General features: G+C 41.5%; 1 protein-coding gene across 2 annotated transcripts in view; it reads right to left on the bottom strand.

Annotated features, from left to right (window-relative positions):
- The window catches only part of PTDSS1 (phosphatidylserine synthase 1), a 33,671-nt gene extending 14,566 nt beyond the window's left edge, over window positions 1-19,105 (bottom strand). The window contains exons 1-6 of one of the 2 annotated variants that reach the window (XM_075085451.1): window positions 18,758-19,105; window positions 13,580-13,671; window positions 11,961-12,005; window positions 9,541-9,665; window positions 4,916-5,074; window positions 1,261-1,412 (exon numbers count right to left, since the gene is read on the bottom strand). In XM_075085451.1, the coding sequence (XP_074941552.1) occupies window positions 1,261-1,412; window positions 4,916-5,074; window positions 9,541-9,665; window positions 11,961-12,005; window positions 13,580-13,671; window positions 18,758-18,936 (752 nt within the window). In that variant the 5' untranslated portion in view covers window positions 18,937-19,105. The remainder of the gene's footprint in view (window positions 1-1,260; window positions 1,413-4,915; window positions 5,075-9,540; window positions 9,666-11,960; window positions 12,006-13,579; window positions 13,672-18,757) is intronic. The other variant, XM_075085449.1, reaches the window with a different exon arrangement.
- Between the last annotated feature and the right edge of the window lie 2 nt (window positions 19,106-19,107).

Below are 19,107 nucleotides of genomic sequence, written 5' to 3'. Positions count from 1 at the left end.
AGACTCAGATTTGATATTTCTGATACTTGTGTTCTTTTAGGCTAGTGGGATCTTCAGTTAGGGGGAACATTCTAATCTCACATCCAGGTTTATTCAATGAAAAAAGAAAAAGAAAACAAAAGGGCACAAACAAAAGCTTCTCCTTCTATGCAGCTCCTCTTCATATTAAAGGTGTTTTTTTTAAAAAAAAAAATCTACTCATGCATTTAAAAGAATGTTAGGAAAAATTGTTCCAAAGACAGTAAAGACTAGTCCTGCCATAGACATTCTGCTGTTTTAACTTCCAGTGAGCTCTCTGAAAACAGAGGGACCATCAACTCTATAATGCTTATTATTGCTCCTGAATTGAAACACAGAAAAATTGAATTGAGACTAAAGGCTGGATTGTTCTCAGAGCAATTAGCAAATCTGAGTAAGAAAAGAAAGCAGCACAGGAGTTCACGTAGATTTGAGCTCCTTTTCCATCTCTCAAGGCAATTTAGTAATTCATTGTACTTGATCCTGTACTTGTACAATTCATTTAGCAATTTAGCAATTCATTGTACTTGATCCTGTTTCATCTATACCACTGGTAACGTGCAGTTACGTGGTAATGCTTGTCACCAACTGGCAGGGAAGAAGGCAGGAGAGGGACAAAATAAAATGGTAGAAACCGTAGCTGGACAACTGGGAACTGACACTAGGCCACAAGCTGTTGCCCTTTTCCACAACAAATGTTACTTTATTTTGCAATTACTCCATTTTAGAGGGTCAGCAATGGGTTAAGGCAATTCACAGCACAGGTACACAATCAGCCTGATCCCTCTTCTGCAATTACAGCTAGTGCTGACAGAATGCCACACTAATGCCTCACTAAGCTGAGCCTAAATCTAGTTTAAAAACACTGTATGATGGGAAAACAATTACAATTTGTTTTGTTCACTGCCTTCTTCAAAGTTTAAATTGTGTAAAATAAACTGAAAAAAACAAACAGCTTTACTACTTTGTATTTTCATTTGGCATCAATGTTGTAACTTCAATTGCCAAGGAAAATAATATATACATCATTATATTTACAAATATATGCTGTACAGTAGCATTACTACGAGATGGACTTTTATAATTTGAAATAAATTTACAGCATTGTTAGCACATGCAGATTGCATGGTATTTCTATAACACATGCATTTTACATATGCAAAGAAGGTCTACTTCCAAAGGAAATGAATTTAATATTATAACATCAAATATAATGTTTATCAAGCTTTAATTTAGACCTACTTGAAGCTTGCCCAGTGATAGGTCCTCATCTCCAAGAAACGACAAACTACCATGCCCAACCAGATGCCACCCCCGTTACAAAGCAGGATGTCCAAAATGACTTGATCCCACCAGCATTCAGCAAAATTAGGCAGAAGGTGCATGAAGAAGAGCTACAGAATACAGCAAAAAGATTCTGGGTGAGGAACAGCACAGAATTCATACAAATTCACTTTTTAAGTACACATTCAAAAATCAGGTTTTCAGTACATGTCATACTTCAAGGACATGAGCCACAGTAACTGAAACTTGACGGGCATCCTTCCATTAACTTCCAAAGGCCTTGGATAGAACCACACAAGACATCAGAGGTTTCCTTCTCACCATTCCCTGTTGGGGTAATGCTGTATATAAGGATATCATCCAGATCTTGCCCTCTCAAAGACGATACACAGAACATTAATAGAAATGCATGAAACAAGCAAAACTACTGCATTTCTTGGAGGAAATAAGGTGTTTTGTGCTTTAAAAAGTAAATTGAAGAGAATCTTTATTTTTTGCTAAATAGTTTTAAGAAGCACATTTTCTAAACCAGCAACAAGATGCAGTATGTAGAATGGATACATTTGTAACAGCTGTCAGCTGGAGTTCAGGACTTAATACTTGCTCTATTTCAAAATTATTTTGTACATTCACTATTTTTAGGAAATTTAGTGACTGTAAAAGATTAAGAGTTCACCAATATTTCAGATACTACAAGCTTTGCTGTTATACTTGATCCAGGACAGTTTAAGAAGTTAAGAGGATATTCCGCTCTCCTTTCCTACTTGGTCTCTGGTAAGCACTAAAGATGAAGATACATTTACAGTGAAGATACTGGAAAACAGGCCACAAAGAAACCAACATCAAACTGAGAAGCTGACACCATCTGGATATATCAAAACATATTCAGTCCCTTAAAGATTTCCCCTGGAAAGTGTACAAATCATTTACCTCTGAAGCAATCTGTTCCTTTCTGAATCCTCAATTTAACTGAAGACCGCTGCGAGGCATTAGTAAGGCAGTTAAATGTATTTACAGATATATTTGGTGAGTTTATACTTTTGATAGAGTGAAGGAGGACAAATAGCGAGAGTTAAGCCAAGATATAAACATAATTTACCGAGCGCTAGAAATGGATTCAGCGCCTCTCATTCTTTAGGAGAAAATAATTGTATTCTCTATTCTACAAGAAAAATCACAGCAACCCAAAAAATAAACTGAAAACATTAGCTGTGGACTGGAAATCAAGACAGCCATGTGTTAAGCAGTCCCTTTGGAATACTCAAGGAGATGCTTAACAAAACATGTAGCAAACTAAATAATATTCTTACCTCCAGAAAAACAGTATGGTTTTCGTCAGTTAATGTACATACACTCTGTCTGTGGAAGACTATTGGTATGATTTTGTAATAAAGATTCTTTTTTGTTAACAAACGTACAAATAAAATATTGAAAAAATCAGATGTGGGAAAAGGAGCATGAAGAACGTTTTCTGTACACAGCAAGAATGAATACTGGTCCATTTATAATAAATTACAGTGACTGATACTGACAATGAGAGTTCCTTTGAAAACTCTTGCAAAAGTATATTAAAGCAACTTGGGTTTTGTTCTTTTTTTAAGCTATGGGAATTTCAACCTGTAGAAAGGAAAACTTGAATATCTCTTCAGGACCCAAGCTATACAATGTTGCTCATATTCCTGCTAAGTTTTCCTTTCATGTTTTAAATTAATTTAACCTGAAAGAGTCACTAGGCTCCTAATTTCAATCTGCAATAATCCAGTCAAAGACACCAGAAGTTAAAGATAATAAGGCAGCAAAAACCAGAGCACAAGCATTATCCAGACCATCTCTAAGGTACTACCTGTTTTCTCAGACTAAGACACCAACTTTAATCAGATAGTATGAAGCACAAGCCAAGCGTTCCGTTTCAGAACAGGGAGCCAGCTGAAATCCATTAATGCTAATAGGAGATGCACAGATAATCCCTATTTAACTGCCCTGATAACTTCTGTAGGTTTCTAATGACTCTCCTAAATTAACTAATTCATTAAAAATCGATTTGAGTGGTAATAACCTCTTTATATGCTGAACCTTACCCAACATATTGTCGGTTCTAATAATCTGCCTTTCAACAACAGGGAATACTAGACACCCCATGTGGTGTCAAATTGAAGATTATGGTTGCATGATGATCAACTGAACAATAAGACGGTGTGTGAAACAAATCCAGATTTATTCTTTTCCAGAGGGAAAAATTAGTACAATAACTAGCAAAGTTGTTTTCTGTGAATGGGCACTTGTGAAATCCCTATCTTAAGCAGTTTCAAAATACCTTAGAAAACAGCCAATGCCACAGAACAAAAACATGTTTTGAAACGGAACTTATGGCACCAGTATTTTCAAACCCAGAAATTTAATTTTAGACAACTGAATCCCTATCTATGTTTCTGAATTACAAATGTCTTGTCAGATGAGCCAAGCATTCTCAAGGCAGCAAGCTCTACAGAAAACTATCACTTCAAGGACTAAATTCAGGTGTTTACATCTACACTTAAAATACTAAGTGTGACAGGTTAGACCATGATGTCCCAAAAGCTGATAAAAATTTGATATTTTTTTTTTTCAGAATTGTCCAGAGAATATAATGAAGTTAAATTCATTTTTATGGAAACACATCCTTGGATTTTAGGTGACACATATTCTACTAATCAAGCTCTAGGTTACATGGAAATTAAAATATTTGGAGTAGCAATTAATCAGCTTGAAGTCTTAAAACAGATCTAACAATAAGTACCAGCAGTCCTAGAAACACTCAGTTAACTGAATCAAGTCAAGTATTTGTATTTTTTTCATATCCTATTTTGGATTAAAAGTGCCAACAGTCAAATGACTTAAGCATGTGCTTGGGAGAACTGCAGTAAAGCTAGACAACAAAAATAAGTCAGTGGGCCTCCAAACCATGGTGCAGAGCACTACACCACACATGATCTAGCTTAGACCCAGGTCTAGTGAAAATCACGTTTTTATGTCAGTGAACATGAATAAACTTGGTTTGTGGAGTACAATTTAACAAAAGAAGGGCCACGCACTCAGGCCTTATGACAGAAAACAACACACAGAATGGTGTCTTGCCATTCCATACAGACTTCTCCTCACAGGTCTTCACATTTTCTTTAGGGATCCCTCAACTCCATTTCACTGTACAGAATGCATGACTATACACAATGTGTAACACTGTTGTATTTGGCGTAAGGGATCGTGACAGTAGATCACAGGTATTGCAAGGTGAAAAAGGAGGACAATTGCTCTTAATCAGGGCATATTAGTCAACATCTGAAGTAGCATGAGTGTTGACTGCTGTAACAGCAGAAAACCAAATTACGGATGGCACCAATAGGCTGGTCTAGACTTCCCTCCTGTTCAAGTAGTATTACATCACTTACCTAAACCCCAGCTCGCTGTTGTCCACTAACGCAACTGCATTGATTGCTCAGCATCTGGTTCATAAGCCTTAAAATGTGAATCTATACTGAGAACTAGCGAGTCATCCTTCTAGTAACACTCACATTTCCCCCACGAACAATTCAAGTCTCAAACATTTGCTTATAATTAAGAGAAATGGGTGGCCTACCTCAGTGAGCTCCCAGGTGATGCTAATAGTCCAGCACAGCCCATAGCTGCGGATCAGCAAAGCCTTCATAGCCCAGCCCCAGAAATGCCCAAAAGCAAATATATCAAAGTGGCTGAGGATTCTCTCCCAGGTGATGACATGACAGTTCACAGCATACTCCTGTTAATGAAAGAAAGATTAAAAAAAAAAAAAATAAAAACCACAAAACCTCAATCAACAGGCAGCTTCAGAAACACTAGAATGAAGAAACTTATTTCTATCCAGTGCAATAAGCCTGAAATTATAAGAATATTAAAATAGGCATTACTCTACTTTCTTGTCCTTCTAAACTCTGCAGGAAAACTTTCAGTATTAAGATTCAATATCATCAAAGTACAGCTTTAATTTGAAGGGAGTTAGAATAGACCTTGATGCTTGAAAAAGCATTTATTTCTTACATGACAGAGGAACAGCAGGAGCAATAAAACTCAATAAAAATAAAACCAGCAAACAATACTCCAGAAAATAGTTATTTGCTATTCTTTGGGGTCTTGATCTGAAATAACCACATTTGCCCATTTTCATGCTGTCTGGTGTTCAGATGTGGCTTATCAGTGGCTAATCCTCACCAGTTTATAATGTTATGTTACTCACCAAAATGTTCATTTAAGTATCTTTTGTGTCTTATTTTCCTCATGAAAGCAATTTTCCAGAACATTCATATTCTGCATTGTTTTCCAATGTGATGTCCATCTACAAGGGCCAGAAGGAGGATCTGGGGAACTACAGGCCCGTCAGCCTGACCTCAGTACCGGGGAAGGTCATGGAGCAGATCATCCTGAGTGTGCTCACCAGGCAAGTGCAGGACAACCAGGGGATCCGGCCCAGCCATCATGGGTTCATGAAAGGCAGGTCCTGCTTGACCAGCCTGATCTCCTTCTATGACCAGGTGACCCACCTAGTGGATGAGGGATGTTGTCTGCCTGGACTTTAGCAAAGCCTCTAACACCATCTCCCACAGCATTCTCCTAAAGAAGCTGGAGGCTCATGGCTTAGACAGGTGTACTCTTTGCTGGGTAAAAAACTGGCTGGATGTCCAAGGCCAGAGAGTTGTGGTGAACCGAGCTAAATTCAGTTGGCGGCCGGTCACGAGCAGGATTCCCCAGGGCTCTGTGTTGGGGCCAGTCTTGTTTAACATATTTATCAATGATCTGGATGAGGGGATCAAATGCACTCTCAGTAAGCTTGCAGACAACACCAAGTTGGGCAGGAGTGTTGATCTGCTCAAGGGTAGGAAGGCTCTACAGGGGGACCTGGACAGGCTGGATCGATGGGCCAAGGCCAACTGTATGAGGTTTAACAAGGCCAAGTGCTGGGTCCTGCACTTGGGTCACAACAACCCCATGCAACGCTACAGGCCTGGGGAAGAGTGGTTGGAAAGCTGCCTGGCAGAGAAGGACCTGGGGGTGTTGTTCAACAGTTGGCTGAACATGAGCCAGCAGTGTGCCCAGGCGGCCAAGAAGGCCAACAGCGTCCTGGATTGTATCAGGAATAGCGTGGCCAGCAGGAGCAGGGAAGTGATCGTGCCCCTGTACTCGGCACAGGTGCGGCCACACCTTGAATATTGTGTTCAGATTTGGGCCCCTCAGTACAAGAAAGACATTGAGGTGCTGAAGCATGTCCAGAGAAGGGCAATGAAGCTGGTGAAGGGTCTGGAGAGCAAGTCTGGTGAGAAGAGGTTGAGGGAACTGGGGTTGTTTAGCCTGGACAAGAGGAGGCTGAGGGGAGACCTTATCGCTCTCTACAACTACCTGAAAGGAGGCTGTAGCAAGGTGGGCGTTGGTCTCTTCTCCCAAGTTACTAGCTATAGGACAAGAGGAAATGGCCGCAAGCTGTATCAGGGGAGGTTTACATTGGATATTAGGAAAAATTTCTTTACTGAAAGAGTGGTCAAGCATTGGAAGAGGCTGCCCAGAGAGGTGGTGGAGTCACTATCCCTGGAGGTGTTCAAAAAAACGTGTAGGCATGTAACTTCTGGACATGGTTTAGGAGACCTGGTGATGTTGGGTTGATGGTTAGACTCGATGACCTTTCCAGCCTTAATGAAGTGATGCTCAGGTTAAATGATATGGAGAGAGTTCAGTCACAGGGCTGAATTGGGGGTGGTGGTATGTGGAATCAAAGGGAACTTGCAACTGTTTTGTCACTGATGAGTGGCAGATTCCTCAAGAATATGAATTAATATTCTAGTCGTCAATAACAAAGGAAATGTGTTCTCTCATCATGTTGTACAGCAAGTGCTAGAAATCACTGCCCAACAAAAAATTATCTGTAGGTCACCAGGAGGCTGCATCTGTGGGGTTCTGTCTCGTCACTGGGCACAAACTGAACTATTCCCAACTGGAAACACATATTTAAAAAAGATCTCCACTTTCCAACCCTCCTAAAATATATATTGCCACCTGCAGGCGACAACACAACACTGCTTAGTGCTGTTGAACTAAGAAAGGATTCTCTTTCAGGCCAGAATTTTGCTAATACTGCACAAAAGAACAGTGATCAAGTTGAAAAGGGGATGGCAGAGAAAGATTTAAATCCTGGTCTCCATAAAGAGAAGGATGCACAATTTCACACAAATCAGCAGGCAGTTAAGTCTCACTATGAAATTGTAACTAACCCTTACTGCTGGTTCTCCCTGAAGTGAAAGCGTGGTATTGCTTCTGACACATGCCAGTGCTGCTGGTCATTCAGAGAAGGGTGCACTACCTGTCCTAAGGATAGCAAAGCTGCAGCTTCAGTGCATGTACCCACCAAAAAGATCTGAAACTGGCTCATTTGTCAGCATGAGAAGCACAGAATGTACAACGGAAGGTGCAGGCGCCCAGCTGCACCGTGGTATCTGAAACTCTATGATGACTGAACACAATGAGGTTACTCCGAAAGTAAGCTTTTTCCCAGGGCTCTTGCTTTTATTCTTACTGGGCCTTTGCTGCTGCTATCTCATCTTTCCAGCTGCAGCTCTGCCAGTCATACAGTGAAACGTGTTGAACTTTTATACTCAAGCAACTTTACTAACCCTGTGCAAGAAACCAAGCTGCAGCCTTCATTATAGTTGCACTTTAAAAATTTACTCCAACTTTAAGTGACAGTATCAGGATTGCAAAGTAGTACAGAGTAAGTTTCCACTGACTGCTACAGTCAGGGAATCTGCTGTACTGTCACTCTATGCCTGTAGTAATACTAGTCCTCCCCTAACTTAAATCTATTTCTAACTTAAATGACAGGAATCCCAGGTGAATCTGACTTACCAACAGACTCCTCATCTCAGCTCCCTTTTGTTGCTCAGCAACATCACTACCTCCCATGCTCATGCTCCATTTAGCAGCATGTCCTCCCACCACCCTTACAGCAGGCTGCCTACACCTCACATCTCCTGCAGAACAGAAAGTCACAGCCCTACTCTGGATGCTGGAGATGCACAACACGTACTGCTGAGCAGCTGAGGTGCAACACCTGAAGCATCCAGAGTTTTCCAGGTAAGGAGCCTGTATGCAGCCCTCAATACCAATCAACGAATGTAAGCTCACTGCGCTGTAAAGATTTCCATTCCCTCCTATGTGCTACAGGGCAGGAGTTTGCAGCCACTGCTGATGAGGTGTTGTGCAGTAGTTTGCATATGCAGTAAGCTGGTATTTGCCAAAGACAGTTGGTGTATTTTCTTACTCTTGAGGCATGAGTCTCATAACAGCACCTACTACACAACAGGTGACCATGGCAAACCCAAGGGCAAGGAAGCACACTGGTCACATGTTGGGCAGTAACGGGGTGCAATGTGAAGAGGACAAGACTGACAACTCTTGCCTCTCCACACAGTAACTCTCTTCTGCTTGGTGCTCAGCCACTCACACCCTCTTCTGCCTGCTTCCGAACATACCTCACATACTTCTCCCAGGCTCATTTTAGTACTTTAACTCCCTGTGCTAGCGCCCTCACCTGAAGGGGAAAGTTCTTTCTATTGAAAGCTTTCTGCAAGCTGCTCAACAGGCAGAACAACCAGCCTGGCTTTACATGCCACTCCAGACCATGGACCGTGGAAGTAATTTCCCAATGGTAACGGCACCAGTGCTTAGTTGGGTAGCTGGAAGTCAGCAGAGCCCTGCAGTTGCTGTACCTGGATTTCCACATGCTCAGTAGCATGCCAGTGATGTAATAAGCTTAGAGCAATAAGGCAAGACCAAAGTTCTCTGAGTGCAGCATCATAGCATTAAAAAAAAAACCTCATCTGGGAGACACACATATACAGGCCTTATTTAGATACTGCCTTGCTAAGTCTATTTTCAGTATCCAAGCTCGTATCTATTATTTAAAGGAATCCAGAGCCACCCCAGTGCAAACATATCTCACACTCCTGACTGCATGCTCATCTGAACATCTGCATTAGGAAAAACACAGAAAATTGGTGTTTTTCACACCAATTGATTTCAATGTAAATAAATACCAGTTGATACAAAAGACTTGTTGACTCTGTCAAGTATAGGCACAAACTTGCGCTGCTCATGCCAGCAAATTCGGACTTATCCCTTCCCACTCACGTAAAACATACCTAAATTAGCCAAAGTGTCCAATAAAGTGCCACGGATACATACCATAATATCTGCTTCCCTTGTAGCATATCGAAGATTAGGATCCAGCCAGTACATCACTGCTTTTACCTGCTCAAAGTTAAGGAAGAGCACGAACACCAGGAACAGAAAATATAGCACACTGAGACCTGCAAAAAGACTCAGCTTTAAAATCAGGTTCGCTCACAAAACTCCTCAGGACACAGGGAGTCCAAAAAGCTGCTTTCAAACTGTTGCTCTGTACATGCCCAGTTTGCGCAAATGAGTTTTCTACATATAGTGGCTACATGCAAAAAAGCTTAAGAGACACAAGTCAGATGGTAACGCTGAGCGCTCAGCCCTTCACATCACCTCCTGTTTCAACTGATATAATACATGTTTGACTGCATGAACCCAATCAGTCTAAGCAGTTCAGACACAAGTAGTATAAGGCTGTGATCAGGAAGCTCTTTATAAGAGATACATTAGGACCCCAGGACTGGATTAGCTCTGTCCCTTTGCTTTAAGTACTCTGGGTCTCACTAATGCAGGTCCCTAAGCCAATATGCAGATTTCAACACAAGAATCAATTTAATAATTCCACCTGGCAATTCTGAGCTATACTGGCAGTAAAGAGTAGTTATAAATATAAACTAATGCATGTTTGAGTTACTTTTCTGAGCTGGAAAATTTGCTGTTTGAAGCTTTTAAGGATAAAGATGATTATTATTTGTTTTCACACCATTATAAATTATGAAAGGCTGTTGCACTTGGGACTACTGCCTCTTTCCTCCCAATGTCTGAATATGGATTTTTTTTTTTAAGAAAGAAAAACTTGTAAGAAGTTAAAAGTCCTAGGTGTAGACCTGTGGGTAGATGAAGTTGCTGTTGGGAGCATATCTTTACATTATTCACAAGTTCACAGCTATCTAAGACCACATTTGGAAGAGGCATATAAACACTAACACCATTTCCATAGTCTAGCACTCCAACTTACTTGTATCCTGCAGCAATGTCACGGAAGGCAAAAAGATTAATGTGAATAAACTTAGTATCTGCCATCCAAAATAAACTATAGCAATTCTAAAAAGTTATTTTAAACTATAACCAGAACTTACATGTTATTAACCTCCAGCATATGCTAGCGAACAACTTCCGTGCAAGTACGCACGCATGAACAGAAAGTTGTTGGGTTGATGGTTAGACCTGATGATCCTAGAGGTCTTTTCCAACCTTAATGATTCTATGATTCTATATATACTGTTCTCTGCAGTACATCCTAAAAACACATCAGGTAAACAGATGCCACACTACTGCAAGAAGTACAGCATGCAGGCAAGGGTGCATCCTGAAATGCTGAGGCACACTACTCCTGCCTGTCACCTACTGAACAAGTCCGAGACACCAGCAACAGCTAAATAAGCCATGCCAGAAGGAGCAGAATTATACTGGGAAAACATTGCTCTTGATTTTGCATACAGCCTTTTCCCCAGAAGTACAGGGGGTCAAGCTCTGACAGTATGAACATTGAGAATGAGCTTTTACTTTACATTTGCTGAAACCTGAAATCAGCGGTAGGACCTGTGTTGCCCAAACTTCAAAAGGAACAGGATTCTTTAATGAGTACTATCTAATCAGCAGTATCCTCTCAACGTCAACAGATGAGTAATCGGCTGCTTTGGGAGGCTACTTATTTTTAGCTACACAAGGTGGCTGGAGAGAGAAACATTCACTCCCCATAAAAAGAAATTGATCAGCTTTTAAATCAAATATGCCTAATTCTCTGCAAATGTGCTTAAAGGATATGCTCTGTGAACCCTGAGTTGTTTCAAATTAAAATTCCTTATGTTTTTGCCATTTAATTCAGATGTTTAAAGAGCAGGTTTTCACTCGCATCTGTAGTTAATAGGATTTTTTTTTCCAAACTGAAAATGCAACTAACATTTACAGGTGTTTTTGCTGAAATTATAAGAATATATACACGTTAAGAATATTAACAAATGTATGTTAAGCTATACAATTATGCAATTTAACAAACATATCAATAGCGTATTTTGTCAATAATGACAAGAAGCACCTTACTAAACTGGGTTTAGTTAGAAGGCAGATAGTACATGCAATAGCTATAAAAAAAACTTTTTTGAGGTGGGAATAGATGGCAGTAGGGAGGGTGTGGGGGAAGGTGATTAGGAAGCACAAACACAAAACAGGATTAAAACAGAGTATCAGAATGAATGATCCCTTTCTGGTGATGTAATTTACACCACCCTGACACAGAGCAACTACAACAACATTCCCAAGCATAATTAAGAACAGATTATAAACAACCGCTCAGAAGTGGGAGGGAAGTGACATTCACACAAGTTTGATGCACAATTACATTTCATGACAATTCCACTCATCTGAAAGTTAAAACGGCTGGTCCTGCAGAAGCACTGAAAGTCAGAGACACAACTTAAACTTACCAAAAACCATTCTCCATATTGCAGGGTGTGGACGTGTAAAGGGTCCTGTGGACAGTAAACAAAAATCTTATTAGAAGACAGTCAACAAGAACCACATAATCTTTTTTTCTATTCTTGAGTATTTCTCATATGAGGATTTGGCATGAGCACAGATGAGTTCTCCATCAAACTATGTAACATACCCAAAAGTGGGGGCTCTATGTTAAAACAAAAAGGTAACAGTAGATTTCAGAGAAGAAAAGGAGACTGCCAATCAGTAGAGTGTAGGCAAAATTCTCCATTATTTTTATGGAGTTGTTCCCAGAACAGTAGTATGCTGTTAGCTCAGCGGGCACCATATATCAGGTGTCACCTGAGGATCTCTTCATCTGGTTTCTAGAGCACAGCTCACACACAACCTACTCCCAACGAAGTCATCAAATAAAAATTTCTGTGTGCTTGCAAAGAAACGTGGTGCTTAGCTTTCAGGCAACAATGAAATGTTAGCGAACAGGCCTCCTAAAACTTCCAAAATGAGTATCATGTATCTGACAAGAAGTAAGATACCTATGCTCTTTATCAGTGATCAATTTTATTTACTTTAGAGCCAGTGATTAAACTGACTTTATTAGATCAAAAGCCTCTCAGCATGAAGAGCAGAGAAGGTAAGCCTGGTGACACTGGAAAATCTCTAAACATGAATCACACATTTAGGGAGCAAGAACAAATATTTTCAGCACACACTGTGGACCGCTCTTTCAGCACTGTACGCATAAAGCTCACTTCCCTCTGGCATTCAGTTTTTCAGGGAGCACTTTTCGAAAAGTACGGTTAATGACTTTTAAAATATGAGAAAAATACATCCCAGCTTTGAAGTACAAAGCTGCCCTGAGCTCAGTCACTGTTTTTTCCTGAACATTGCCAATCCTGAGACAGTTTAGACTTGATACAAGAATTATGCTCTTGCTGATGCCAATAAGTAAAAATTATAAATAAATAATAAATAAATTAAAACAAACAAACAAGAAGCCCCAAACCACCAATAGGAAGACAGCATTTTCTCCACAGAATTAAGTGTCATGCAAGGGTTTTTACCTTTTTGCACACTCTGCTCCTCACACAATTACCGAAACTTTTGTTCAACTTAAGCTTCTACTGAGAAACTGTGGTTTTACATTGTAATGTGACTTAGACCATTTCTAACTATCACTAGCTTCTGGTAAGGTGATTTATGTAAGGTGATATATCTCTAAGAATTTGTAGAATGACACTTCTGTTAAAACACACTGAGGCAGACTCCTTTCAAACGTTGTTTAAGGATCTGGCAGCATCACTACTTGGCAATCTGAGCTGCAACTGCGCATCTGCAAATAGAGACACTGATTTTGAGAACCTGACTTTCTTGTTAGATACAGACAAGCTATAAATAACTTGCATTTTACCGTTATCTCCACTCAGTATGACTGCAACCCATTTTTAGACTGTTCCTTAACATAAAGGAATTCAAAAGCATAAAGAAAAGGGAAAAAAACACAACAAAAATTTGGTACTTCAATAAAAATCAAAACAAATATAGTGGCAATAAAGAGAAATTCACATGTTACAAAAAGAGAAGTATAAACAATAAATACCTTACTCACCATTAGGAAAAGCTAGAACACTGATGATTAGAAAGAAGAAAATCACAGAGAGGATACCCCTCCAAATATTATCCTCTGGGACAGAATCATCCCTGAAGAGACAGACAACATCAAAGTATTAAAGTACATTATAAGGATGAAGTTGAAAGGCTCTGAAGATACCATATTATTTAAATAAAACTACATGGAAATTAAGTACAAGAAATAAGCATGCTGGTTATATAACAAGTCAAGATAGGAAATGCACTGAATGATCTTACTCGGCGCTTCTGCGTATCCCTTTCTCACAAGACAGTTAAACATAAATCAATACATGTGAGCCATAAGCATTGTTAGAAGTCAATGCAGAAGCAATGACTAAATTTAATACAAGGTGAAAAAAATCTTCCTGCTTTAATGTTCACAAAAACGTCATCAGAATTATTTTACACAGCAAACAAAGACCTAGACCAAAAACTCTGGAAGCCTGGATGCAAGTCCTAGGTTTGCTTCTGCTGTTTTGCTGCTGCTCACAATCCCCTTCAATTCTCTTGGCCTGTTCCCAATGCCAAGTGCCTGACGTGAGTGCAGAGAGTGGGCAAATAATGATTACAATCAGCCTTTGGAAGTAACCATTACACAGCTTAGAATCCATGTATAATAAAAAGATGGCACAATTTAAAAGAACCAGGGAAAAATCTCAACTTGCTTTTAGATCCATTAAGTTAAAGCTCCAAATAAAATACCCAGTACTATTTGTGCTACTGTCATATTGTGGCCAGAAGAGGCACCTAAGAATTCAGTTTGGAATGCCAAGGCAAACTTGACTGAGCTCTTCTAGAACATACAGTGTACAGCAGTGAGATGAACAAAAAAAAGCCCACCCAAGTCTTCTAACCAGCAGTCAGCTTCTAAGATACTTCAGTAATACAAACAGAAACAAACTTCAGACTACCTAATATACATAGCTAATATTTCGTAATGTATCACCCACTATGACTGAAATCAAAGTTTTGCCATCTGGGTAATTTTCATGTACTTAGGATCAGTTTATCTATTTAAATATATTCCTTTCTTTATTCCCAACCCATGATACGAAAAAATTCCTAGCAAACTTTAGAGGAGTAACGCTCTCCCTGGCAGAGCACCTGTCACATTTCTGGATGGTTCAGTAAAGAATCTGTGACAGCATAAATGCGTTCCACAGTAGATATTTGCTGCAGTTATAAAATATTTCTCACTTTGTCAAATTGTTTCCCTTTCCCTCAAAACTGAACCTCAACAGTTCCACAGCAGACTTCCATCATTGTGAGGCATTTAAGCACTGTGTTAGCTTAACTGTATGGCAGGAAAAAGTACATTAAACATGGATGGTTTCTCTGCAGGCCTCAGGGACTCCTCACAGCATTTTTTTAAAACCAGCTCAGTCCAGATTTACCAGTCATTTTCCAGCAGCCTTGCTGCACAGCCTGACACTTTACACCAGCTCTGAAGCCCAAGTTCCAGACCTTAACCCTGGCTCCCTTGGCAATCTCAAGAGCCTCATGCCATGCAGCGCGCTTCCCAGCCAGAGCCTCAGGCTCCCATGGCTCACATAGGAAAACCATATTCCTGTTTTAACGTATGCAAATAATACACACACACACACGCTGTCACAAGTGCCAGCATGTGGGGGAATTTCTTTCGGGTTTTTTTGTTAAGAGAGAACAGATTACTAGAGTCACATCACGGTACAATTCACAGTGGCCAAGAAAGAGGTAAAAGACACTGTGATTATATTACTTAATTGTTGCGCCAGCTGGGCTGAAGGGTCCTCAACTTTAAATATCAGGATTCTGAGTACTACTTAGCTTCAGGAAAGCTGTCCTAGTCATGTTGGCACCACTTCCCCCAAAGATCAACAAAGATGCGGTGTTAAACTGCATTTCATTCCCAGTGAGTGGTAGAGGGATTTCATTTGGCTTGCAGATACCTTTCAAAGGGATAGACAACCAATGTTCTTGCCAGAAGCAGGTAAAAACAGGTGGGAGCAAGAGACTTGCTACTGTGCACTAGTTAGAATAAGAATTATAGTGTTTGCTTGGAAGAACTGTTTTGGGGAATGCCAAAAGAACAGGGGAGCAAAATAACTGTTGGAAGAAAGACAGTCACAAAAAGCTGCAATCAGGAAAATGTGCTAAATCATCTCCTCACTTAGCCTTAGGAACTTCGATGCTGACTTTGAAATATAAGCGTTCATGCAGCAAAAACAAGGCTTCTAATGCTCGTGTGGGAGGACAGATGAAAACTCTCTCAATTTAAACCCACTTCACCAGTGCATTTTTCAATTCTGTGGCTTTCTAGAGAAGAATAAAAAAAATAAAGCACATAATAACTGGATAACCTTTTTCTCTCTCCTGCTCATCTCAAGAGCACTACATTACACTGGCACATTACAAAAATGTAAACTAGTAAGTTATTGCATCACGAAGAAAAAAAAAATGAGGATACTTCGCTGAGGAAAAATAGCTAGGACACTAAATTTAGAGTGTGTGTGCATGTGTATGGGAAAAAAAATCTTCCATAAACTCCCCAAATCAAACCAAAATGCACAATAATCCAGTTTAATCAACTCCATTAATCAAGGGATGTGAAAGACAACTGCCCTATATCCTCATAGGTCTTACTCCTGCTTCCGTAAGCCCCTGCAACTTCACACCAGAAGCCACCAATCTGTCACCTTCTTCCTCAGTCCCATTGTTGCGCTCCACAAAATGTACCCTCCAGCACCCACCTGCCCTCCAGGCTCAGAGAAGGCCACATCCCTCTCTGCAGGCAAGAAAGGGACAGGGAAAGCTAGAGCCACTCCACGCCTCCACTCCAGGGCACAGCCTGGATCAGAGGAGCCTGTGTCTGGCTCATTCATCAGGAAATAACCAAGGCAGCTGCAGCCATTGTAGAAGCACTAGAAGGATGCGCTGTAAAAATGAGAATACCCCCTACTCCCCGCTCTAACACAGAGAAGTTAAACACACTCAATTTTTTTTTGTGGGTTGTTATTATTATTAATGCTACCTGAAGATTATTGCTATCTGAAGTTCATCTTCACCTTTACCTGGCAGCCCAAAGACAGTATCAACTAGTGTCAGTGACTCCAAGGGAAACCCAACGTTATAGCTTGCTACATCCAAGGGAAAAGTTTTTTCCAAGTTTGTATGAACCCCCACATAGTTCTGACATAAAACAATTAGAGAAGAGACAAGGAAGACTTTAAGGGAAGCAGAATTTCCTCTGCCTACCCTGAAGTTCCTAAAAAATAAATTTTACTTAACATCAGTATTAATGTATAATAGAAAATCCCCTGCTTAACAGATTGACTAGGAGAGCTATCTACTCTCTCCCAGCTTCTCAAAGAGTACATATGGTTTCGGTAGTGTCCCAAATAAGGCAACAGAGGCAGTACTCTGGTATCACCCACAAGGTTTAGGAAACTCCGGCAATTGTTGGAAATAGCAGGGGGTAAGAAAAAAATCAGAGTAGCTTCCACAACCTGAGAACAGGAGAACTAGAGCAGAATTAAAGAGAAGTCAATGGGTATTTAAACACAGGAATTGAGGGTAAGCAGAGACAGACAGGGGGAAGAAAATGAAACTGAAGAAGTCAGGGTTAGAAAGCTAGCAAGACAAATGGAAAGAAAAGCTAGCAATTCCCTTGGAAAAAAGCAAACAAACATCTCAGAAGTGAAGCAATATTCTTTGGGCCTAGAAGACTCCATAGTTCTGAAATCGTTGCTTGGCTCATCCTCTGCTCGAAAGAATTAACAGCAAAATTATTTTCCTCCTCCAAAGGTGAGTGATCTATTCCATCAATCCTTCAGAACAACGTCTGGATGAGAATCCCTTAGTAACTCACAAGTTTGACCTAAATTAGCCCCATAACGAGAAAAGCGACTGGGTCACAGAAGACAGGACAACAGCACTTGTAGCAAAGGTGTCTAATTAAACATAGTACCAAAGCACAGAAGCATGTCTCCGATTTAAGAGTTAAGAAGGGATCCCTGGGTCATTCCACCTTAGCTTAGACCTTGTTACCTAAGTAGAACAAGGGATGTGTTCACAAAAAAATCTTCCTTAGGGCCATGCACAAGTTGAAACAAGAAAAAGCACACGTCAGACCATTTGCAGCTACGCTTTTTTACGTTCCCTTATCGTCCTTTCTCAGCTCAACCCAGGCTTGAGCATTATTTTCACAGTTGATAAAAACTATACACTTGGATTCTTAGAATAAGGCAGAAGATTACACACTGAACTGTATACCAGGCCTAGGGACAAATAATGATGTTCTTCTGTCAAATACAGAGTTTAATCACCAAGGCCACTGAAATCTGTGTACATACAATGTCACAGAAGTGTAAATGAGCCCAAAGCACTATGTTCAATTCAGCTAAAAACTCTCAGGAATCACTCTTTGCTCAGAGCCTGCACGATTTAGCCTAAAGGAGGATGATATTATCATCTTCCCAGCCCCATTCAGCAGGAGGCATTAAAAGCTGGCACAACTTAGAAAAACACCGCAAGACACCCTTCAGACTGCACTGCTATACCCTTTGTTTACAAATAAGGCTCCCAAAAATGACTGTGTCCATCCTTAGCTTTATTTCCATGAATGACCGCAGTGGCGAACACCACAGAGCTGTTCCTGTGGTGGGGAAAGGATGTGGCTGAGCGTATCGGTACCGGGGCCTAAGCCGCAGACAGCGTGCGTTGTATAAAAACGATGACACGAAACAGTCGCTCGTGTCCACTGAATGCTTGGCGAATTATCTGCCTGAGTGATGTCATTCTTGACAGTCTAATAAAAGGCATTTTTGGCAACTGCTTGAAACACACGTTTCGGTAGAGACTTTAACAGACAGCCTCAAAACGATCAACAAGTTCGCAGGGAACGCAGCAGAGAGGCCCCGGGCTCTCCGGACGCCGGGCCCCCCCGCCCCGGGGGGGTGCTCGCCGGCCAGGCAGCGATGCACACCACTGCCCGCACAGGACGCAGCAAGTCACGGCCCCGTGCCCAGGCTCCCCTTAACCCGCCCCCGGGAGGAACCACGGCCCGCCGGGCCCGTCCTCGCCCGCGGGGGACCGGGACCGACCCCCTCCTCATCCCCGACCCCCACCCCAGGAACCCCCTCGGCGCCGGGGGCGCCGCGGGGCGGGGGATCCGCACCTGGTGAAGGCGAAGGCCATGAGGCTGAGGATGGTGAAGCTAAGGAGGGTGATGGTGTGCGGCCGGTAGAAAAACTCCAGCGTGATGTCCTCCACCTGCTGCTCGTTGATCATGCGGAAGTGCAGGCGGTAGTTCACGTCGTCCTTGCTCAGGGTCCGGCTCCCCACGCACGACGCCATCTCGCCCCCTTCCCCTCGCCTCAGCCACGGCTTGGGTACCCCGGGGCGGGACGGGGCGGCCCGAACGGGACCGGCCCGGCCCGGCCGCCCGCGCCGCCTCCCACTGAGGCGAGTCCGCGGAGGGGAGAAGCGCCGCGCCCGCCTCGCCGAGGGGCGGAGCTCGCCCTGCCA

Source organism: Phalacrocorax aristotelis, chromosome 2, assembly GCF_949628215.1.
Source record: "Phalacrocorax aristotelis chromosome 2, bGulAri2.1, whole genome shotgun sequence".
Classification (NCBI taxonomy): Eukaryota; Metazoa; Chordata; class Aves; order Suliformes; family Phalacrocoracidae; genus Phalacrocorax; species Phalacrocorax aristotelis.
Note: the sequence above shows the minus strand (reverse complement) of the source record. Positions and strands in the feature narration are given on the sequence as shown.